The 22,316-nt window shown below is 36.1% G+C and overlaps 1 protein-coding gene across 1 annotated transcript; it reads right to left on the bottom strand.

Moving 5' to 3' along the window:
- Positions 1-5,195: 5,195 nt before the first annotated feature.
- Positions 5,196-21,701, bottom strand: TYRP1 (tyrosinase related protein 1). The gene is given in 8 exon segments (NM_001297495.1): positions 5,196-6,101; positions 7,004-7,150; positions 9,427-9,606; positions 12,567-12,734; positions 16,497-16,701; positions 19,264-19,586; positions 20,670-21,139; positions 21,588-21,701. Coding segments are annotated over 7 exon segments (1,614 nt in total). The 5' UTR covers positions 21,055-21,139; positions 21,588-21,701; the 3' UTR covers positions 5,196-5,895.
- Positions 21,702-22,316: the final 615 nt, after the last annotated feature.

Genomic DNA, 22,316 nt, shown 5'->3' with positions numbered 1-22,316 from the left:
GCCAATATACCTGATGAAATATTTGTACAAATCTTCTGGGTTTGGTTCAATATACAGAAGTCAGTAAATGTGGCATAATATATTGACAGAATAACCTTTCATGGTAAAGCTGCCAACAAATTCAATATAGAAGGAATTTGTCTCAACACAATAAAGTCCAAATATGAAAAGCCCATAACTTATATCATAATCAGTGGGGGAAAACTTAAAGCATTTCTCCTAAGTTCTAATACGAGGCAATATTGCCCATTCTTACCACTTTTATTTAATGTTATTCAAGTCTTAGAGCAATTAAATAATAAGAAAAATAAAACTGGAAATAATACATAAAGTAGAAAACTATAAAGACTCCACAGAGAAGGGTTAGAACAAATTATCCGTTCAATAAAGTTAAGGTATACAAAATCAATATACAAAAATCAGTTGTGTTTCTATATACTAACAAGAAACTGTCCAAAAATGAAGGTAAGGAAACAATTCCTTTGCAACATCAAAAATAATAAATTATTTAAGCATAGATCATACAAAGCATAAGAAAGATACTTACTCTACAAACTATAAAACATTGATGAAAGACATTGAAGAAGGTGCAAATAATTTGAAAGATTTCCCGTATTCATTGTTAGAATGTCCATACTACTCAAAGTAATCATGAGATTTATCCTTATCAAAATTCTGATATGTTTTTCAACGTAATAGATAAAGCAATGCTAATACTCAAATAGAACCATAAATGATCTTGAATAACCAAGGAATTTTTAGGAAAGCAGAAACAAATTGGAACTGTCACTGTTTCTGATTCCAATATACATTATAAGCCTACAGTGAAAAATAGTGTGATATTGTGCTACAAATAGACATATCAACTTAGGGAACAGAATATAGAACCCAGAAATAAATCCATGTAAAGCCATTCAACTAATTTTCAACAAGAGGAGGATTTGCAAGAATACACAATAGGGATAAGATAGCCTCTTCAAGAAATGGTGTTGGTAAAAATGTATTCACATGCAGAAAAAGTGAAATTGGATTCTTAATTATACACAACACATAAAACAACTAAAACTGGATTAAGACACACTTGAGATCAGACGACCAGACATTGTAGAATTCATAATAGAAATTATAGGGACAAAACTCATGCATAGCAAAAAGAAGAATTAACAAAATGAAACAGCACCTACAGACTGGGAGTCAATATTTGCTAATATGTGTCCGATAAGGGGTTAATATACAAAATATGAACTCATACAATACAACAGCAAAAAAATAAACTGCCCAATTAAAACAGGACAGTGGACTGAATAGCTGTTTTTCTAAAGACAAATAAACGATCATCAGTATGTGAGAGTTCTCAGTGTTACTAATTATCAGGGAACTGTAAGTCAAAACCACAACAGGTTATCACTTCTCATCTGTTAAGTATTAGCAAAAATATCAAAGGAGAGCAAGCCTTCTTGAGAACATTTATAAAATATAATTCTTATACAATGTTAACAAGAATGCATATTGACATGACCATTGTGGAAAACAGTATGGCTATTCTTTTAATTTTTAAAGAGTTATTTATTTATTTGAAAGGCAAAGTTACAGAGAATCAGAGAGAGAGAGAGAGAGAGAGAGAGAGAGAGAGAGGTCTTCAATCTGCTGGTTTACTCCCCAAATGACTGCAACCGCTGCAGCTGGCTGATCTGAAACCAGGAAACTGGAGCTTCTTCTGGGTCTCCCACACGGGTGCAGGGGCCCAAGGACTTGAGCCATCTTCTACTGCTTTCCCAGACCATAGCAGAGAGCTGGATCAGAAGTGGAGCAGCTGGGACTTGAACCAGAGCCCATATGTGTTGTCAGTACCGCAGCTGGAGGCTTTACCTGCTATACCACAGCACTGCCCCTGGAGATTCTTAACAAAGTAAAAGTATACTACAATATTATTCAGCAATTCCAGGTTGGATATTTGGCCAAAGAAACTGAAATCATGATTTCAAAGAGATATTTATGCAGCAATACTTATTGTAGCATTATTCATAGTAACCCAGATATGGAATCAAGCAAAATGCTCATGAGCAGGTGAATGTACAATAAATTTTGTGTGTGTGTGTGTGTACAATGGAATATTATTTGATCTTACCAGGGAAAGAAAACTTGCCATTTTATCGTATACATGTATTGCCATACATATCTACTGTAGTGCTATTTTTGATGCGTATCTATAACTTATGTTAGTATGTTGCATTTTTGTTTGATCTGTCTTGAGACGTATTTTAAATTCCTTTGGATTTCCTTAGACCCAATGATTGTTTAAGAGTGTGTTGTTTAGTTTCTACCATCATGAATTCTCACTTACTTTCCTCTATTGATTTGAATTTTTATTCCAGTATTTTCTGAATAAATACCTGAAATGATTCCTTTTTTAATTTGTGAAGACCTGTTTTGTGTCCTCATACATAGTCTATCTTGGAGAATGTTCATGTGAACCTGAGCACATGTTGCTGAAACTGTCTGTTTCTGTTGGGTGGAATGTCAGTCATGTGTATGTCTCTAAGTTCCTGTTGGTTTATGGCATTGCATAAGTCCTCTGGTTCCTTACTGATTTGTCTGGATGCTTTATCCATTCATAAAGTGAGATATTAGTCTACTAATGTTATTATATAGCTGTCAATTTCTCTCATCATATTTGTCAGTATGTGCTTTATATATATATTGCTATATTTTCTTGTTGAATCGATCCTTTTATCTTTCTTTCTTTTTTTTTTTTTTGACATGCAGAGTGGACAGTGAGAGAGAGAGAGACAGAGAGAAAGGTCTTCCTTTTCTGTTGGTTCACCCTCCAATGGCCGCCGCGGCCGGCGCGCTGTGGCCTGCGCACCACGCTGATCTGAAGCCAAGAGCCAGGTGCTTCTCCTGGTCTCCCATGGGGTGCAGGGCCCAAGTACTTGGGCCATCCTCCACTGCGCTCCTGGGCCACAGCAGAGAGCTGCCCTGGAAGAGGGGCAACCAGGGGGAGTAGAACCCGGTGTGCCAGAGCTGCAGGAGGATGATTAGCCTATTGAGCTGCGGCGCCGGCCGACCCTTTTATCTTTATATAATGACTTTTTACATCTTCAGAGACAGTTTTTGATTTTAAATGTATTTTTATCTTATATAACTTTGAACACTCCTGCTGTCACTTGGTTATCATTTTTGGAATATCTTTTTTCATCCATTACTTTCAGTCCAAGTGTATTTTTAAATCTGAAGTGAATTGCTTGTACACAGCAAGTCTCTGTTTTTGTTTTCGTTTCATTTTTTTTTATCCTTTCAACCACTCTGATTTTTGATTGATGAATTTAATCCATTTACATGAAAACAATTATTGATAGATGAGCACTTTACTGCTGTTTTGTTAATAGATTTCTCTGTTTTTCTGTTTTGTTCCTCTCTTTCTCTCTTCTTATAGCCCTTTGTTATTTGAAACATATTTAGTAATGATTTTCTGAAACCTATATTTAAAAGATAGTAGATGTAGCTTTCTCTCCTGGGTAAGATTATTTTGAAATAATGTTTATATATTTTTAATTTATTAATATAAACAGAACTGATTTCATGCATTTCATAGATACAATTCCAGGAAGATAACCATACTTCCTTCTCTCCCTCCCTTAATGGCCACTCTTTTCTTCCTTTCTTTGCTTCTTCTTTAATTTTTGCAACCATACAATTTGAACTTATTTGTAAGCACTGACTTAATGCATTACTAACCATAATGTTCAACATGTAAAAAGTGGAAAGGCCACCATTCCACAGGTGTGTAGACAAGGGCTAAGAGCAATAATCAGGTTGTAAGATGCCAGTTTCATTCTTCTGCTTTTTTTGTATTCTATTAATTACCACAAATCAGAGAAAACATATGATATTTATCATTTGGAGACTGTGTTATTTCACTATGCATAATGGGTTTCCAGTTGCATCTATTCTATTTTATGGCCGAGTAATGTTTAAATATTTGGGATAGGCACTCTTTTTTGCATCTATGAACTATTCCATATTAAAATCCCTTGATCTCTGCTGTAGCTATTCCTCATCAACATTATTTACAAATATCACCACAGCTCTTTTTTTTCTAAAATGAAACTTAAATGTGAGCATCATCTCTTCCCCCTTTTCTGTAGTATGAATCCCAATTTTTTAGCATTGCATATAGCACACTTTGATGTTATTCCCAATTTATCTTTCTACTCCCTTCCATGAAAACTATGTTCTATTCACATTGACCTACTTTATATTTTTGAATGTTCCATGCTCTTTCAAACTTCTGTGCCTTTGCACATGCTGTCACTTCTGAATAAAATGCCCTTCTCTACTTTTATATTTGGTAAATCCATTGGCATTCCTTGAAGCCCAGTCAAGTATGACCTTCTCAATTTTATGATTCTTTCGTCTCCAAAAGTCTAGAGCATGTTGAACTATCTCTGAAATTTTGTACATGTTTAATAAATGTTTCTTAAACGAGTAATCAATAAATCTCTGTACTGTGCCATTTTCTGTTGTGTATAATTACTCTTCTTATTATTTATTTTGCTATATTTAATTAAAATATTATTTCACTTTTGAGCAACCTATGTATTTCTTTTTAAGAATATTATTTTATAGCATGGAACACAAGGGGAAAAGCATACTTGTGTAACTGGATAGAAAAAGTGGATCAATGAGGTAATATTTTAACATTTTATTTTAAAACTGCATAAAATGCTGGTATATGATAAAAAGTATGGTATTTCAACACGGTGATCAGAAAAAAGGACTATGAACTGTGGTCTCCAAAATGATGTATTTACGGGTTTCAAAGGTACTGCAAGGGAAATTAGGAGGTGAAATGTATGGATGGGTCTTTCTTTTTTTAAGTGAATTGAGAGGCAGGGGAACACCATGGCAAACATAAGCTATACCAGCTATCTGTTAACAAAGTGAAGCTTTTACTTTGCCAAAGTATGACAAAGATTGTGATTTCTTAAGGTCTTGAATTTCAGACTAAATTATATATACTGACTCCCAAATGGGAAGATCCGTTTGAAAAAGTGAGTTGAGACCCTATTTATTTATAACTCCACATAATTCGTTTTAACAAATGTCACTGCCTTTACAGTTGCTGACCAAAATCAGTGAATGAAAATGTTTTTACATTTTAATACTGTAGAAACACTCAATCATGTATTTTCTTTTTGGATTTATTTATTTATTTAAAAGACAGAGAGTTACAGAGAGGCAGAGGCAGAGAGAGAGAGAGAGAGAGAGAGAGAGAGAGAAGTCGTCCATGCACTGGTTCACTCCCCAGATGGCTGCAATGGCCGGAGCTACACCGATCCGAAGCCAGGAGCCAGGAGCTTTTTCCAGGTCTCCCCTGTAGGTGCAGGGCCCAAAGATGTGGGCCATCTTCTACTGCTTTCCCAGGCCATAGCAGAGAGCTGGATCAGAAGTGGAGCATCTGGGACACGAACCAGCACCCATATGGGATCCTGGCACTGCAGGTGTTGGCTTTACCGGCTATACCCCCCACTCGTGTACTTTAAAGAGATTCACTATCAAACATTATTTCCTTTACAGATAAACAGAGCATAGAGATTATTTACATCATATAGTCACCCTTTAAGTATGCTGAATACCTTTACACTATCCATTTAAATAGGGAGTTGGTGCAACCCAATATTTTAAATGGAGCTGAACATTCGGACTCACAGAAAAAATTCTGTATGACTCTTCTGAGCTCTGGAAAATATGCCTGAAGCTTTATTTCTAACATATGCATGTGTAAGAAAGAAAGTAACAAAGTGACAGAAAATACAGTTAGTAATTCTATTATTTTCCAACCAGGTGGTTTTGTTCAGGTAACACATAGGAGAGTACGTGGGTCACTTGTCATCAGACCATGGACTGATTTGGATTCTGGATTTTTTCATAGTCTCCAGCATAGTGTTGATACTGATCAGTGAGGAGAGGCTGATTAGCTTCATCCATTCTGTTTCTGGCACGAATCAGGCAAGAAGCACCCACAAAAATGACTGCAATCAGCAATAAAGCAGCAACTACTGCTATGGTAATAATCTCAGATACACTAAAATTTTGACCTATTTGAAAAAGAAAATAAGAAAAATATTAAAATAGTTATCTCCAAAACTTCAACACCCCAATTAACACACTGTTGTAGGTACTTTAACAGAAATTCTCAAATTGAATTTTTGTTGACTACATAGACTAACCTAAACACCTGTCATTTAAAAAGTACTTTCTAATTTCTTTTAAGGAGTGAACGCTATTGGAAGAGATATTGTTATTTCCATTCTAAGGTGAGGAAATGATGGCTCAAAGGACTTGAGTCACCAGTCCAACGTCACTTAGTTAGAAGACAGAGTTGGTCAGAATAAAAACTCTGCTTTTGTGGTATGCCCTACTGCCTTTGTTGAGAAAGAAACTTAAAAGTAAATAAGTTATGCATTTTAAAATCTCAGAAAAATAGCTTAGAATATCTTACTTCCTCTTCATTTAGGATAAATGAATGGAGGTGACATGCTGTACAAGAAAAGTTGGGACCTATGGCATGGGCCTACACTCAAAATTGATTTGCTGTTGTTGGAAATATGATCTTTGATAATTAATCTCTCTAAGCCTCACCTCTCTGAAGGTTGCAGGTGGGAGGGACATTATGGGGGGGAAGCCATTGTAATCCCTAAGCTGTACTTTGGAAATTTATATTCATTAAATAAAAGGTAAAAAAAATAACCACAAAAACAAAAAAAAAAATAAGGTAAGACTCACCCCCAAAGAACTATAAAGATTAAATGAGATAGAGCACTATATAAACAACTCAATGCATGCCAGGTCAGAGTTCTGAACATATATTAAAGTACCTCTCTTTATCCCCAAATAAAATTCAAACTGAAAATGTAAGCCTCAGCATACTGTGGTTACTTTACTTTAAAGATAATTTATATTTGGAAATTACCACAGTAAAATACATTTCAATGCTTACCTGGCCATTGAACTTCATAAGTATATCCAAGGTTGTCTGGAGCAGTAACAAACATCTCTATATTGGTAATTGGAGGCCAGAATGGTACCATATTGTATTGTCTATTATGTCCAATAGGGGCATTTTCCAATGGAAAGGTGGATATATCTAAAATATTCCAAAGGCAACTTGTTAATATTAACATGAATATTATTCTCAAGTTGTCCAATATTCAAGGATAACATGAAAAGATGTTCTCCAATATTTTACACTGAATAAAGACATAAAGAAAGTTCATAAAGCAGAACAGGGAATTACATAAAACAACTGAAGTGCTTTGAATAAAGCACTGAAATAGCTCTCAATAGAAAAAAAGTTTTCAAAACAGAAGCTTGAGTACTTTACTATCTATGAATAACATGAAGTGTTTTGTTTCTAAATTATAGAAGAAATTGGAATAAAACTTGTTAAACTTATTTTTCAAAGCCAAAACAAAAAAGAGACTTGTAAGTGGCCATACCATCATTTGCTAAAGTATATTAAGGAATAATTATAATTGTAAAAAAGAAGGGGTTGTCCTTATATTTGTTTTTTAAAGATGTATTTATGTACTTGAAAGGCAGAGCTACAGAGAAGAGAGAGTGGGACAGAGAAAGAGAGAGAGAGAGAATCTTCTATCTGCTATATCACTCCACAAATGGCTGCAATGGCAGGGGCTGGGCCAGGCCAAAGCCAGGAGCCAGGACCTTCTTCTAGATCTCCCACATCAAGCACGTGGGCCATTCTTCTGCTGCATTCTCAAATACATTAGAAGGGAGCTGGATCAGAAATGCAGCAGCCAGGTCTTGAACTGGTGTCTATATGGCATGCTCTCCTTGCGGGTATTGGTTTTACCCCCGACACCACAGTGCAGGACCCAGGATTATCCTTATCAAGTTGAATGCTTTGGAAAGATTTGTCAAATATGAAGGGCTGAAGTGCTACATGGACTAGGAAGTGGGTCAAATGATTGTAAAGGATTAATATGCATTTAGATTGAATCACTAAACTTGTGAATTTCTTGTTTTGCTTTGTAGAAACTGACAGTATAACTGTAGATAATTCATTATGATTATAGTTATATATGTAAATACATAAGAAAAATGTGATGGCACTCCAATTAGTGAATTTATAACCAATTGACAACTGAACAAATATTTGTGCGTAGGTTATTTGTATTTTTTAAATGATTTCTGATACAGGAAAATATGTTGACTAATCCATCAATAAGTGGTCTTGACCAAGTTGAATTAGAAGTGGTTCTTCTTCTTCTTCTTCTTTTTTTTGACAGGCACAGTTAGGCAGTGAGAGAGAGAGAGACAGAGAAAAAGGTCTTCCTTTTTACCCTTGGTTCACCCCCAAAGTGGCCACCATGGCCGGCTTGCTGCAGCTGGTGTGCTGCGCCGATCCAAAGCCAGGAGCCAGGTGCCTCCTCCTGGTCTCCCATGTGGGTGCAGGGCCCAAGCACTTGGGCCATCCTCCACTGCCTTCCTGGGCCACAGCAGAGCTGGACTGGAAGAGGAGCAACCGGGACAGAATCTGGCGCCCCAATCGGGACTAGAACCCAGGGTGCCCGAGCCGCAGGCGGAGGATTAACCAAGTGAGTAGAAGCTCTTCTTGTGCATGTACACACCAATATACATACACACACAGAAAAAAGGAGACTACCTAATTCAGTAGAGAAGTTAGTAGATAGTTATTTTCCAGTATCGTGTTTATGTGTATGATGAATTAAAGGCACAGACCCCAAAACTTGGAACATTTTACAAGTATAGAAATCAATGATGTGTTATCAGTGAAATCACTTTCATTGTCTTAAAAAGTCATGTAAGTCTCTCACAGGTGAGTAGGAATGCAGCTAAAGAAGCCTTTTAAACAATGTTTTAAAGAATACATTGAAATGAACTTGAAAGAACTTTCCTATGGTGTGATATAAAAACCAGCATTAACTTTTCAAGTCGAACAAAATTTCCATTTATGAGAGGTTATAAAGTAATAGGGGTGTGGGTTATGAGTATAAAATTTTTAATCTTTTGAGATATCAAAGAAGAGCTCTCGAAGATTTTCCTATTCATATTAAGAAGTAATGAGAACATTTGTTGAAAGATATGGGGAAGAAAAATTTGGAAAAATGGTAGTCATTTTTCAATATTAAGAATAAGAAAGGATTACCTGGCTAGCCCTAGTGAATAATAATAAAGGTCACCTTCCAGTGACTATTCTGAGATACTTGCCTACATTTTCAAAGTGGCTCTGAATCCTCGGAAATTGCTAGATATTATAGCTATTATATCCTTATTTTGAGTGTATTCTGTGTGTGTCAAATGCTTAGGCTAAACTGCTAACAGTGGCATCTTAATAATCCCCCTTGCTGAGCTTGCAAAAGACATTTGAAAATATCTCACCAGCATTGTATCTCCTTAGCCATTCATCAAAGACTGCATCAGTGAAAGTATGCAGGAGGACAAAAATAGGATCATTTGGAGACAAATGGGTTTGTCCCCCTGTTCCATTCAGGAATAGATGGGCTAAATTGTGAAGACTCCGAACAGCAGGATCGTACTTTCCCGTGGGAGCACTGTAACCTAGATTTAAAGTAAGCAGGAGAAGAGTAAAAACCATTGCAAATATTTTACTTTTCAAGTTAACAGCAGTGATTATGTTGGGAAACAGTTTTTTCCCCTAAAGCTTTTCAGGCCAAATTTTGCCTTACTACAATAGCAATGCATGTCTGTACCAAAGGTTGATGACGTTTGCTTGCTATACCCAGAGCTAGTTTGGTTTAAGCTAGTGCATGATATTCTAACTATAGCACCTAGGCTAAAAATAATGAGATGTGATGGATGCTGGCTAAAATATGTAGAACACTCTATTTTGACAAGGCTGTCAACATGGAATTAAAGGTAGTAGAAATCTCTAGTTTCTTTTAAACTGCTGACACAATTGGGAGAACAAAACTCTCATTGTCCTAGAACCTAAATTGCCAGATGTTAGTTTAGTCTCCAGCCTTACTCATTTGAATGACTCTCAGCATGTTTATTTTTGAAAAATTATTTTTGTATGAAAGTTAAAATTTTTCTGAACTTTTCTAGCATCTTTGTAACCTACTGTCAAAAATTTATATAACTTTCAATATAGATCACTATTTCCCATACATATTTTCATATATATATTCCATTGGTGGAATTCTGTAAATATCCCACTGATATTAAGGAGAAGATGAAGATAAATGCAGAGTAGGTCACAAATAAGAATGAAGGGCTCTGACACGAGGTGTCTTATTGGCTTGAGGAAACAGAAGTAGGAGAGCAGGTAAAGACAGTATATTACAAAATGAAATCAGTACTTAAAATATGTTAATCTTTTTTCTCTTAATCTTAGATTAATTGAAATAGTTACTTCTGGTTATTCATTCATTTCTTATGCATTAATTCCATTGTATTTTGATTTAGAAAACAGTTAAGATTGTCTATAATCTATATGGTGTGTTGCTAGGCCCCACTCTTTTCATACATTACATCAGAAAATCAGTGGAATTTACTTTCTGCACATTATTTAAGAGATTGACAATTACAGCCTTAGCTTATAGGTACTAGCTTAGTCAAAACATAGTGCTTATTTTTTGGATGATATCCAAATCAGTGTATTCATTTAGCTATAAAAATGAAAATAAACAGATGGAAATTGCATGCAACTTTGATAATCATAGGGGAGATAATGAAAAATAATTATCAGATAAGTATCTCAGATCATGGGATGGAAGAACCTATTCCCAATTTTTGTGGAATGTGTGGGGTGCATCTAACATGCAATTCTATATTAATTGTAATTTTTGAAAGTACCATTTATAATACAGTTAAATATACTTGCATTTCTTTAAATAGCTAAATAAATACAATAATTATTTAAAATTATAACATGTATTATAAAATACATTAATACAGATTCTGGACTTAGAAAATTTGAATCTGGCTCTAACTTACTGGCTGAACATCTTGGGAAAGTCACTTCACCTCTTTGAAGTTCAGTTTCCCCAACTTTACAATGCCTTTTTTTTTTTTAAAGATTTTATTTATTTTATTTGAGAGAGTTACAGACAGTGACAGGGAGAGACAGAGAGAAGGGTCTTGCATCCATTTGTTCACTCCCCAAATGGCCGCAACAGGCAGAGCTGTGCTGATCCAAAACCAGGAGCCAGGTGCTTCCTCCTGGTTTCCCACGTGCGTACAGGGGCCCAAGGACCTGGGCCATCTTCTACTGCTTTCCCAGACCATAACAGAGAGCTGAACTGGAATTGGAGCAGCTGGGACTAGAACCGGCTCCCATATGGGATGCTGGCGCTGCAGGCAGAGGATTAACCTACTGCGCCACCGGCCCCTACAATGCGTTTTTAAAAAGTATTAAATAAAGAAAATCAAATTAAATATCAGGAGGTGCTAATTCAAATTTTGTATACCTTTAAATAAAGTTATAGGGTGATACCGACCTAAATTAAACATGTACCCAAATCAGATGGTCAACTAATTGTTTTTGATTCTTTTATTGTTTGTATTTTAAAATCTATTTTTATTCACAGAGTGATAGAAAGGGATAAAGATAGACAGAATTTCTATCCACCGTTTTCTCCCTAAATGTTCCCAACATTTAGGATTGGCCCAGGTGGAAACCAGGAGCCTCTGCATCCATCTCATCTCTCATGTGGGTAGCAGGGGCCACTCTTTAGAGTCACCAGCTGTGGTTTCCTGTGAGCATTAGCAGGAAACTGGGTCAGAAATGAAGCAGCTGAAGTGCAAGGTGGTGCTCCAATATGATATGTGGGCATCCTAAGCAGTAGCTTAACAGCTATGCCAGAAAGTCCATCCCTTGTTGATTTTTATTTTATTATTTTTTTATTTTTATTTTTTTCTCTTTTCTTTTTTTAAAATTTTTTATTTAGTAAATATAAATTTTCAAAGTACAGTTAATGGATTACAATGCCCCCCCCATAATTTCCCTCCCACTCACACCCCTCCCATCTCCCGTTCCCTCTCCCATTCCATTCACATCAAGATTCATTTTCAATTACCCTGGTTGTGTTTTTAAAAGAAAATACAAATGTAAGATGTTGTTAAAGGCTTGAATATTATTTACCAAGGCTAGACTTTCATAGCTAAAATAGCTATGTTAAATATAGCATAGTTAAAATAAAAATAAAATAAAAATAGCATAGTTAAAATAAAAATAAAATAAAAATAGCATAGTTAAAAATATTGGCCAGCTAGCTATCAAATTTAGCTTAAACAGATTTTAGATGTTTAAGAGTTTGGAGAACAGTTCCAACCTCTTAGCTGCAATAGTGCTTCTCTTTTGATAAGTTAAAATGAGCTTTATAAAGTCTTTTTTGAGCCATTATTTATAACCAAATCATAATAGGAAATTCCATTTATATAAGCTCCCTGGATCAATTTGGTATTCAAAGCTTTACCAAAGAAACTGATTTTGAATGCTTCAGTTTATTCTAATAACTCAGCTAGACCAGTTGGAAGCACACATTTCATTTACTTGCCTTCCACTGTGTTTCGGAAACTATTTGTGGAATTGGAATAAAAAGGAGGTGTGTCAAATACACCAACTTCCAAGCACTGGGTGACATCCTGTGGTTCAGGAAGGCGCTGCACCATCGGTCTAGCCACATTTCCAGCTGGATTCCTCCTGATTGGCCCATTCTCAGTGCCTGTGAAAAAGATGGGGTAGGTCAACGCTTAGAATCTTATTGTTGTTCTTGAAAACTCTGTATCTAATGTGACTATCGAAACATGAATTCTCCCTTGTAGAAGGGAAAAATTTTAAATGTACACTTAGTGGCATTAAAGTGAGAATATTGACGTGACCATGTCCTACTTCAGTAAGTAGAGTAGGTATGTGATACAAAAACATCTGAAGGAAAAAAAAAATGATCACACTAACAGATGCAGGTCCTTGTATTTGTTAATTTGACATATGTTCTTTCATGAAAATGTATTAAAATGAAAATTCCATAGAAAATTGAATTTTGCCAAAATAATCTCATAAACCTAAATTCCATACTGAAATCCATATTTCATATGTTACATGGGATTTTGCACCCGAATGCCATCTGTCTCAAGCCTTTAGAAAGAAGAAAACACCTTAAAGGTCTTTGAAAAGTAGTACATATTTCAATCAAAACACATTTTTAAGTTTATTCAGCAAGTAATTCAAGAAATAAACTTTTTTGAAGACAAGTTAAAAAAAACAGGCAAAAAAGAACTATGATGCTAAGTATAGATAATATGAAATAATGAAGAAATGAAGGGGAGATTGGGGGAAGCAGAGAGAGCGAGAACTCACTCCCACTTTCATTCATAAAGATGGATTTACAAACAGTTCTGAATGATATAGGAAAATTTCCACAGATGAAATAGTAGGAAATTTACAAGGCAAACATTTTACGCTCAGAAAATATAGGCGAAGATAGGCTTGCTTCTATTTATAACAAAAATCCCATCAGAAGAGGAGCTCTACCTATTCCTGTTCAGCAGTGTCTCCCTCAGTCTTGGCACAGGGCCTGGCATTTAATAGGTGTTGAAGAGTCCATGGGAAAGAGCATGTTAGCTGTAAAAAAGGACTTGTTTAGGGAATAGTTTGCCTCAAGGATGTGGGAAAGATGGCAAGCTAGGTCAGAGCCAAATTGTGAAGAAAACAAATACCAAGGCGAGAAAGTTATATTTAATTCATGAGGAAGTGGAAAGAACTTGAAGCCTTGGAGCAGTGAGAGGCTAGGAGATGGGTTAGAGCATTTTGTACCAGTCTGGCCCAGTGGTCTCAGGAGAGAACTGTGCATGGAGCAGTGGCGTAAGCAACATAATCCACTGGCCTGGGAGAGGAAATGGTACACCTTCAACTCACATTCTTTTTAACTCTTTTATTAAATGTCTATGTTGTAAACTTTATAATTAATTAATAATTAGCAATGGTGAAATAACATAATCAATTTTAAGCTATATATAAATAAAATATATGCCTGCATTGGGACGGTAAATTGAGTGTACATATTTTGGGTGTATATTATCACCAAAATCTTTCAGATACCATTAGTTAAATTATCAATTCCAACTGATGATTTAGGGAGTACTTATTAAGGGGCTATCAAAAATCCTAAAGATAATATTTATTATTTGTATTTAGAAACCCTGCACCTCAATTTGCCTTCATTGAATTTCTTACAGGAGAAATCTGATAATAAAGAAACAAATTAAACTGGTTCACTTTCAGGCTAGTGATTTTTAAATTTGTTTATACATGGGTAACTTCAGCCATTGCACCTATTAACATCCTATACACCAAAATTTTATGAAGTTTCCAGGTAGGAATAAGTGAAAAGTCCGTAATGTTTGAAAGAGAAAATAGGTTTGATCAGTATTTAAAAGGAAAAATGATGAATTAAAGAAGACATTTGAATGTTATGAATGAATATTTTAAGGTTATGCATCTATAATTCAGTTTTTCAAGCCATCAAGTTTGGTGCATCGATGGAATAGTAGAGAGATGAGATGCACTAAGTAATTGAAGACATAGGTATTGAAAATCTAATTTGACCTAAAGATTACTGGCATGGGTCTTTTATAAAAGATAGTCAGTGAAATCACAGGATTGGAGAAGACCATCCAAGATAGAAGAAAGAATAGCTATGAGGGTTAAGGAAGAGACCATAGTAAAGCACTTGGCACTCCATCAGGCATATAATGCAGGCACAATACAATTTTAACTTCTTTTTTCTTCCCATTCTCTAATAAATAAAATAGTTTGCATTTATATATTCTTAAAAATTTTTTTTAAATTTTATTTGAAGGAAGAGAGAGAGAGAGAGTGCTTTCATTTGTTAGTTCACTGCCCAAATACCTGCAACAGCTAGGGTTGGGTCAGGATAAAGTCAGGAGTCAGAATACCATTTGAATTGGGGTAGAAGGGGCCCAAGAACTTAAGTCATTATCTGCTGCCTCCTAGAGTGGACAGGAACAGGAAGCGGACCAGAAGCAGAGTAGCTGGGTCTTGAACCAGGTGCTCTTATATGCGATGACACACACTAAAATAAGGGGGTGATCTTAAAATCTGATCATCCTAAAACAAATAATTTTTGCCATGAACTATGCTCTGATTAGATTTATTACATTAATTCACAGGAGGACCTGAGACGCAAAGGAAGTCTCTTGCACTTGTTCTCCCTTCCTAAACTTAGTAATTTTATTTCCCCATGTAAATGGTGTTTTATTTTAGCATCTAATTATTACAATGAATAGAAAATGTCTTTAAAATGTCAATTCCAAAATTGCTTGATCAGAAAGAGATGCGTATTTTGGTATTTGAAGAAATACTCATCATCAGTTTAATTTCTCTGCCACAAGGTGGGATCACTCATTTGGCATGCCAAAAAAGATGTATTCTAATTTTTAAACTTTTACAAAGGAAAATTCCACACAGTTTCACTTTTCTTATTCCTACATGGAATTAACAATCTAATGTTGCAAAAAAAAAATCTTAATTCCCTCTGATCTATTTAGAATATTCTTATTTATAAAAATAATTTAACATGATGTATAAAAGAACATTGACAAGTATATTTCATTAATGTGCTCATAATAATAGAATAAATCCCTACAACTCTGGTTGTTAAAGTTCCAATTAGGCAGACATGCCTGAAGAAGAAACATAAGATGGGGCATGAGGACTCTAATAATAAAGGCCTGGTGTTAGTAGCACAAGAGCAGATAACAATTTGATCCAAAGATGAGAATAATAGGAAGCTCAGGAGTAGATCTGCATGTCATAGAAACTTAATTCTGACAGAGGTATCTCTTAGACGACTGCAGGAAGAATGCTTCAGCAACTAGTTAGGCGTTGCCCTGTGTTTTGTGAGAGCTGGAAAGCAACTAGCTGGCTAACATCTGTACAAGAGCTTCCTTTCCTGAATGATATTACCCATATTTCCTTTTGATTTATAACTCTGAATAAGCATAAGCAATGTTTTCCAATTCTTTCACTCTCTTCTTCCCTCCCTTCTTTCCTGCCCTTTTCCCTCAGCTCCCAGAGCATTTCCAGATCTTCTTCAATGTTTCTGATTTTAGGGGGAAAATATTTTCTGTTAAATTCGGTCAGGACACATGACTGCTAAACAATGTTAAGAGGCTTGATTTTTACAACTAGACTTTTCCAAAATAAGGAAGTTAGCAATGCTCTGGACCCAAATTACTCAAGAAAAGTATTGTAAGAAAATGTAGGCACTTTCTATTTCTCCTGGAGTGCCTCACAGATTGCCTTGAATATGCTAGATGCTCATTGAGTAGCTGCTACACACTAATTCTGTGAAATAAAAGTAGGTTTTAGTATTAAGTCTCCAGTAGAATGAAGAACCTTCCAGGCAGCTCATTTAATCTTTTTGGTAAGAAATTCTGACTCCTAGCTGTAATTTGGAACTTACTGTTACAAAGTGTTCCGAGGGTATCATAATCTTCCAAAGATTCGCAGACCACTCGCCATTGAGAGAAGACGGAGTTTGGACTTATAAGACTGGAATCGAAGTTGCTTCTCGATCCCATCATGTCATCAGTGCAGATATCGCATATGTTTTTGCCAGTTGCAAAATTCCAGTAAGGAAGGGAGAAAGTAGGTTCTTGCAACATTTCCTAGATCACAGAGACTCTGTTAGTATTCTCTGCTTGTATTTACAGTCTGTCTCTTTGCTTGTCCTACTCCCGGCAGTCTGTTTCTATTAACTTTCTTAAGCCACCAAGGAACCAGTAAGTGCATGGCCAGTGTCTAAGGGGCCAGGAGAGGTTAAATACCTTATTTTACAAAGCTGGTAGTTTATTGTAAGAAGTGATTTAAGCACTGGAGTAAATGAAACTCAACTCATGCATGCACAAGTTCTTACAGAAGATTGGGTAGGAAGGGAGCTTTTTCTTTTCTTTTTTAGGTAGGTGATTTCTATTGGTTGCACCAAAAATTATAAATAGCAATACTCACTCCTTAATATTTCCACATTCTTCCATTTTCCAATCTTTAATTCAGGCATCACTGATTCAGTCTGGAGCCAAATCCAGGCTTTAAATGTATTTTGTGGAACAGTGATTTTTGTTACATTTCCGTTTTTAAATTTAATTTGAATGAACTCAGCCTTTAATTTCTGCTTTTCCCACAGGCCATATTGGCTCCTTCATTCTTACCTTATCTCTCTGGGCACTACAGGTGTATTATTCAGACACTGCTGCCTCAGAGCCTAACTACTAAGTCTCAAGCTTCTTCCTGAAACTCATACACAGGCCGGAAATGCTCAACAGGAGCACAATAATTCTTTTTGCCCATTGTTCTTTAGGCCAGAGACATAGTTTACATTTAGAGCTAATCTCGTATTTTTTTCAAATGCTAGATTCAAGAGCACACACTTATTTTACTGGGTTCCTTAAAACATATGTTTATTTGTTACTTCTCATTTTTCTTGGCTTTTGGGGAGTTATATTTAGACAGTGGGATTTAAATGTAGGAATTATCATCCTTTTATCTTACCTCTCAAGCACTCACTACATTGCTACTGCTTTCACTTTAAATCCCTTTCTAGGAAGCATTTCCTTATCCTGGGCTTTTTTTTTTTTTTTGACCAAACGCTCTCCACGACCTCCCGTTATTGATCTCCAGGGGTTTGTAGTCCTCTTTTAGAAGCCATCATTGCGGTTCACAAAAATTAGTGACAGCTTCCAAGGGATCATTAAGAGTCAGCTTGTGGTTCAGCAACTGACATTTGGGAGCCCGAGCATATTCATGTGGCATTTCAAGTGTGTGTCACATTTAGATTGTAATTTGTTGGATCCCTTGTGCTGCTTGGTTTTAAAAGTGTAAGTCAGAGGTTGAAGTTTACACAGGCAAAATTGAAGCTTTTAGATACTTTCCACCTGCCCTTTCATTTTGGTGTGCCCGTGGGAAAATGGCTTAAAGGCATGAAGATTTGGAGTCGATTACAAATGACAGATTTATCTACTCATAATCTACCAAATGTCTCACTTGTATCAAAGCTATAAAATATGATGTTCAGAGTATTAGATGAATCCATTTAATCATTCTCAAACTGCATAAGGATAGATTGCTTCCCAACCAATATTTTATTCTGTGTTTTGTGCATTAATTTTCTCTTTTCTAATCATTTTTTTTCTTGGAATATTGCTGACGCACACATCTACAAATCAGTAAATGAATCTGAACACCTTTTCTGTCTTCAAATCTTTTAAAGTTACTTTACATTTTAATTTGAAGGGAAAGATACATTGCTGTTGTTTCACACAGAAAACATTAAATTTGTGACTTTCAAGTTGAGAGTTAAAATTTAATATTACTTTTCTCAAAAAATAGAGCATTTGGGGAAGAAAAAATGATATATCTATGTTAACAAATATTTTAATCGGTTTTGAGCTTATCTACCTGAGAAATGCTTGAGTTGAACTCCTTGCCAAGAAAAGCCATTGTTTCTTAATTAAAAATAGCACCTGAATGATGTGATTTTGGGTCTTAAGTTTTTTAGGTATTTAAGATACACAACATGATGCTTTGATATGCATGTGTACTGTGAAGTGATTTCTGTACACATGCAAATTAATATTGCCATCATTTCACATAGAAATGAGATGCTTTTAAATAGGTTCCCTCTGCAAAATCATAGTAGTAGGGGTCATGGGAACTAGTTTAATGAAAAGATAACAGTCTAAATAGAAAGGAACTCTTTTCATAATTTAAATCGTATATTATACTGGAAAGCATCATTGAACTGGTATGATGAGGTATTTGTAACTGAAGCCTGAGACGTATTTACTACACAATTGCTTCATCCAGACCAGGCATGGTATGTACTCACATTTGTTAAAGAAAGACATAGCCTATGAGATTATTTTGCTTCAAGCTTTCTGAGAGTCAGTTTTCAATTTTAGAGCTGTAGAATATTTCAAAACTTTTAATTGACACCTAAAAATATTTCCACTGACTTTCCCATCAATACTACTTCTTTTCACTTCACTAATGATAATTAGTAAGTAAGTAATCAGAAGAGAGAGAAACTTTACTGAATGACAAAGGCAGACTAATAAACTGAAATTACTTAATCAACAACATGTGATCACTTGGAAAAACAATGAATTAAAATGACTCACAGCAAAGGCATCTCGTCTGTAAAGGATCTGAGACTGGAAATGTGTTGTGTTTACCTGCATGTCTCTCTCCAGCTGCAGTAGGTGGTACCTGTGCCATGTGAGGAAAGCCGGTCCTTCATGAGAAAAATCAACTTCACCAAAGCTTTCCTGCCCCGGACCAAGAAAAGTCTTTTTGACTGAGTAATAGTGTGTCCAAACAAAGTAGTTATAAATGGAAATATTCTCAAATTGTGGTGTATTGCCATCTGGCCCCAATATTTCCTCTGATCTCCTGGTGGCAATGACAAACTGAGGGTGAGCTGTGCGCTTGGCCATATCCAGGGCTCGGACGAAGTGGTTCTTTTCCTCAATACTTAAATCCAGAATATTTCTCCTGACTTTAGGGATAAAAAAGTCAAACATGAGATATCTGCTTTGTGGGAGATTGATATAGGATGCATAAAATCATGTTGTAGCACATTAAGTCCAATTCATTCATTAATGGTTATGTGTACATGTGTTCTCTGTCTTAAATTATTTTATACTTTGGAAAATAAATGAAAAATAATAGAGACCTTCCTTCAGACCTGCTTTCTTTCTGTGTCTTCACCTCTCTGCAATTTGCTCTAGGGATTCCATTTCCTTTCTGTAATCATGTGCATGTAATGATTCTGGGATTCTTTCATATTTATTTTTGCTCACTCTTGACATTTTTAAAAATTTTCTCTGTTTTTAACACCAAAATGCTTGCAAAAACAATATCGACCATGTGGTCTAGTGATTAAGAACAGAGACGTGTTCTATGACTTCTGGAAGATTTTTCTAAACTTCAGTTTTTCATCTGTAAATACGGAAAAAATAATACCTACTATATAAAGATGTATAGATAAGAGATCATACACATAGAAAGCAGTTAGATCAAGGCCTGGCATATGATAAAGACTCAATAAATGTTATTTATGCTCTTGGTCTGGTATGGCACATAGAAAGCAAGTATTTCTGGATTTTCCTATTTAATGCTGTTTAGGCTGCAGGCCAGGCTCAACATCTAAAATGCCTTATTTTGATCATCACAGTGGTAAATTTTTTGTGTGGTCCATGACAGGTAGTGGAAGAGCTTAAATAAAATACTAGAGCTAGACACAGTGTCAAGTTGATCAACTACCAGATATGTGAATCCAAACCTTCTGAAATACCTTGATGAGTTACTCAAAGGACTAGTTATAAATGCCTAGCCTATTTCTTGGCATATAGTGGTTGGCTGACAAATGTCTGGGGAAGAAATATTATCAATTAGCTTCCACCCCAACCCTTGAAGCTAAACAAGTTTCTTAATCTTTCTAAGCCTCAGTTTCTCCTACTTTGAAAAGAGTTGTTTGAACAAGATGATTGCCAGCTGTTCTTCCAGATCAAATGATATAGGATTCTGTTAAGGGCTTTGAACCTCATACAAGCCTGTACTCATTCTTATCTTGTCTTACCTGTAAGAATCCTCTGGTCACAGGCAGCTCCCCTCCAGCCAGGACGGCAAGTGCCACAGTTGTGTCCTGAGAAGTTACCATTGCAGTGGCATGTTCTATTGAAGAACCGTGTGGGCCAGGCCTCCCGATCATCTCTGCCATCATGGGGGTAATGGGGACTGTGGGGTCGGGAGTCTGCAGTCACTGCTTCACACCTGCCTCTGCCTGATGATGAGCCACAGGGGTCAGTCCCCGGCCCAGCTAGAGGGGACAGGTCTGGGCAGCACACACCACTTCTCAAAGCCTCAACGGTGGCACATTGGCGTGGGAACTGAGCCCAGGATTGCTGGAAAAGCAGCACAAGGGAAAAGATACAGTGCAGAGACAACAATTTCTGAGCTTTCATTTTCCTTGAAGCAAGAGTGCAGTACAAAGTTCTGGTTTGCAGCCCTTTGAGTAGAGAAGACTGAGGCATATAGACCAAAGTCCAGCTGTAAAGGAGGAAACAAGAAGGAATTACGGAATGTTTTTCTGTACTTTCACACATGCCATGAGTCCTTCCAAACTTACCTTCAAAATGAAGCCCACATCTGTAAAATGACATCCCAAATAATAAAAGAAGTCATTTATCTTTAAACATTTCACATGTGCAATGCCTACACAATTAAATCCTGGGCCATAGTCATTTAGGTTTCTTTATATATATATATATATATATATATATATATATGTAAATACACACACTCACACACTTAACCTGAATATCATTCATCAAAAGCATTCATTAGCAGGTCACTGCCATTAATTACACTTATCCATGGAGCTTAAAGAAGATTGGAAGCAGATTTCCAGCAAGTTAATTTCCATGATTGGATGTCCCTTATCCTAACGGAGTTTGGGCAGGAGTCCTCTGTTCCCCACAGAGCTTCTCTACAGTACCTCCAACTCCTGTGGTGTCCTTCCGCTGAGCCTCCCTGAGAGCTGAGTGTTTTGTATTTGCTTGTCCTCTGCTGTCAGAGCCCTTAATTGCATGTGAGTGACTGCTTCATAAGTAATCCCAAATCTGCTCACCCAAACTGGGAGGGGCTGGTCCTCGTCTCCACCCTTTACTAATCCTTTTTCACGTCAGTGAGATTTTCTGCCCTTTAACTGTTTGATTAGCACATGATTCTCTTCCCACTGATTTCCTTGTGATGCTGAAAGTTTTAAGAAAAGGTCAGAAGTGCTAATTTGTAACACAAGGCAGAGAAACTAGAGTTTTTTGTTTTCACTGGAAAGACAGTAATTTTCCCATTAGTAGTATCCCTTTGGAGGATGGAACAACATTTATTACTTTTTTTTTTTTTAGTTATGTAAAGATCAGGCTAGTGCTAAATTTAGTTGTGCTCTTTCTGGAAAAAAGATGTTGCCATTCTTATAAATTATAGAATCATTGTAGTGGACAGCAAAGGCATCAGGTACAATTACACCATATTGAATGACATTGGCTATCATGATGTGTGCTCGCTTTGACATTGTTGGGTACTCCAACTCCATCAGCTCCTTCTCATAAAGCTATTTTCTGTCTCTGTGGGGAAGGATCACAAGGTCACTGCTACCTCTATTGTTTAGAATAAATGGCTTGTTTCTTACTTTCTCTGCAAACATTCATAAGCCAGTGGCACTTAG

The sequence above is a fragment of the Oryctolagus cuniculus genome, chromosome 1 (assembly GCF_051225735.1).
Source record: "Oryctolagus cuniculus isolate XC-2025 breed Fujian yellow rabbit chromosome 1, ASM5122573v1, whole genome shotgun sequence".
NCBI lineage: Eukaryota > Metazoa > Chordata > Mammalia > Lagomorpha > Leporidae > Oryctolagus > Oryctolagus cuniculus.
The sequence above is the reverse complement of the archived record's forward strand: the minus strand, read 5'-3'. Positions and strand labels throughout refer to the sequence as shown.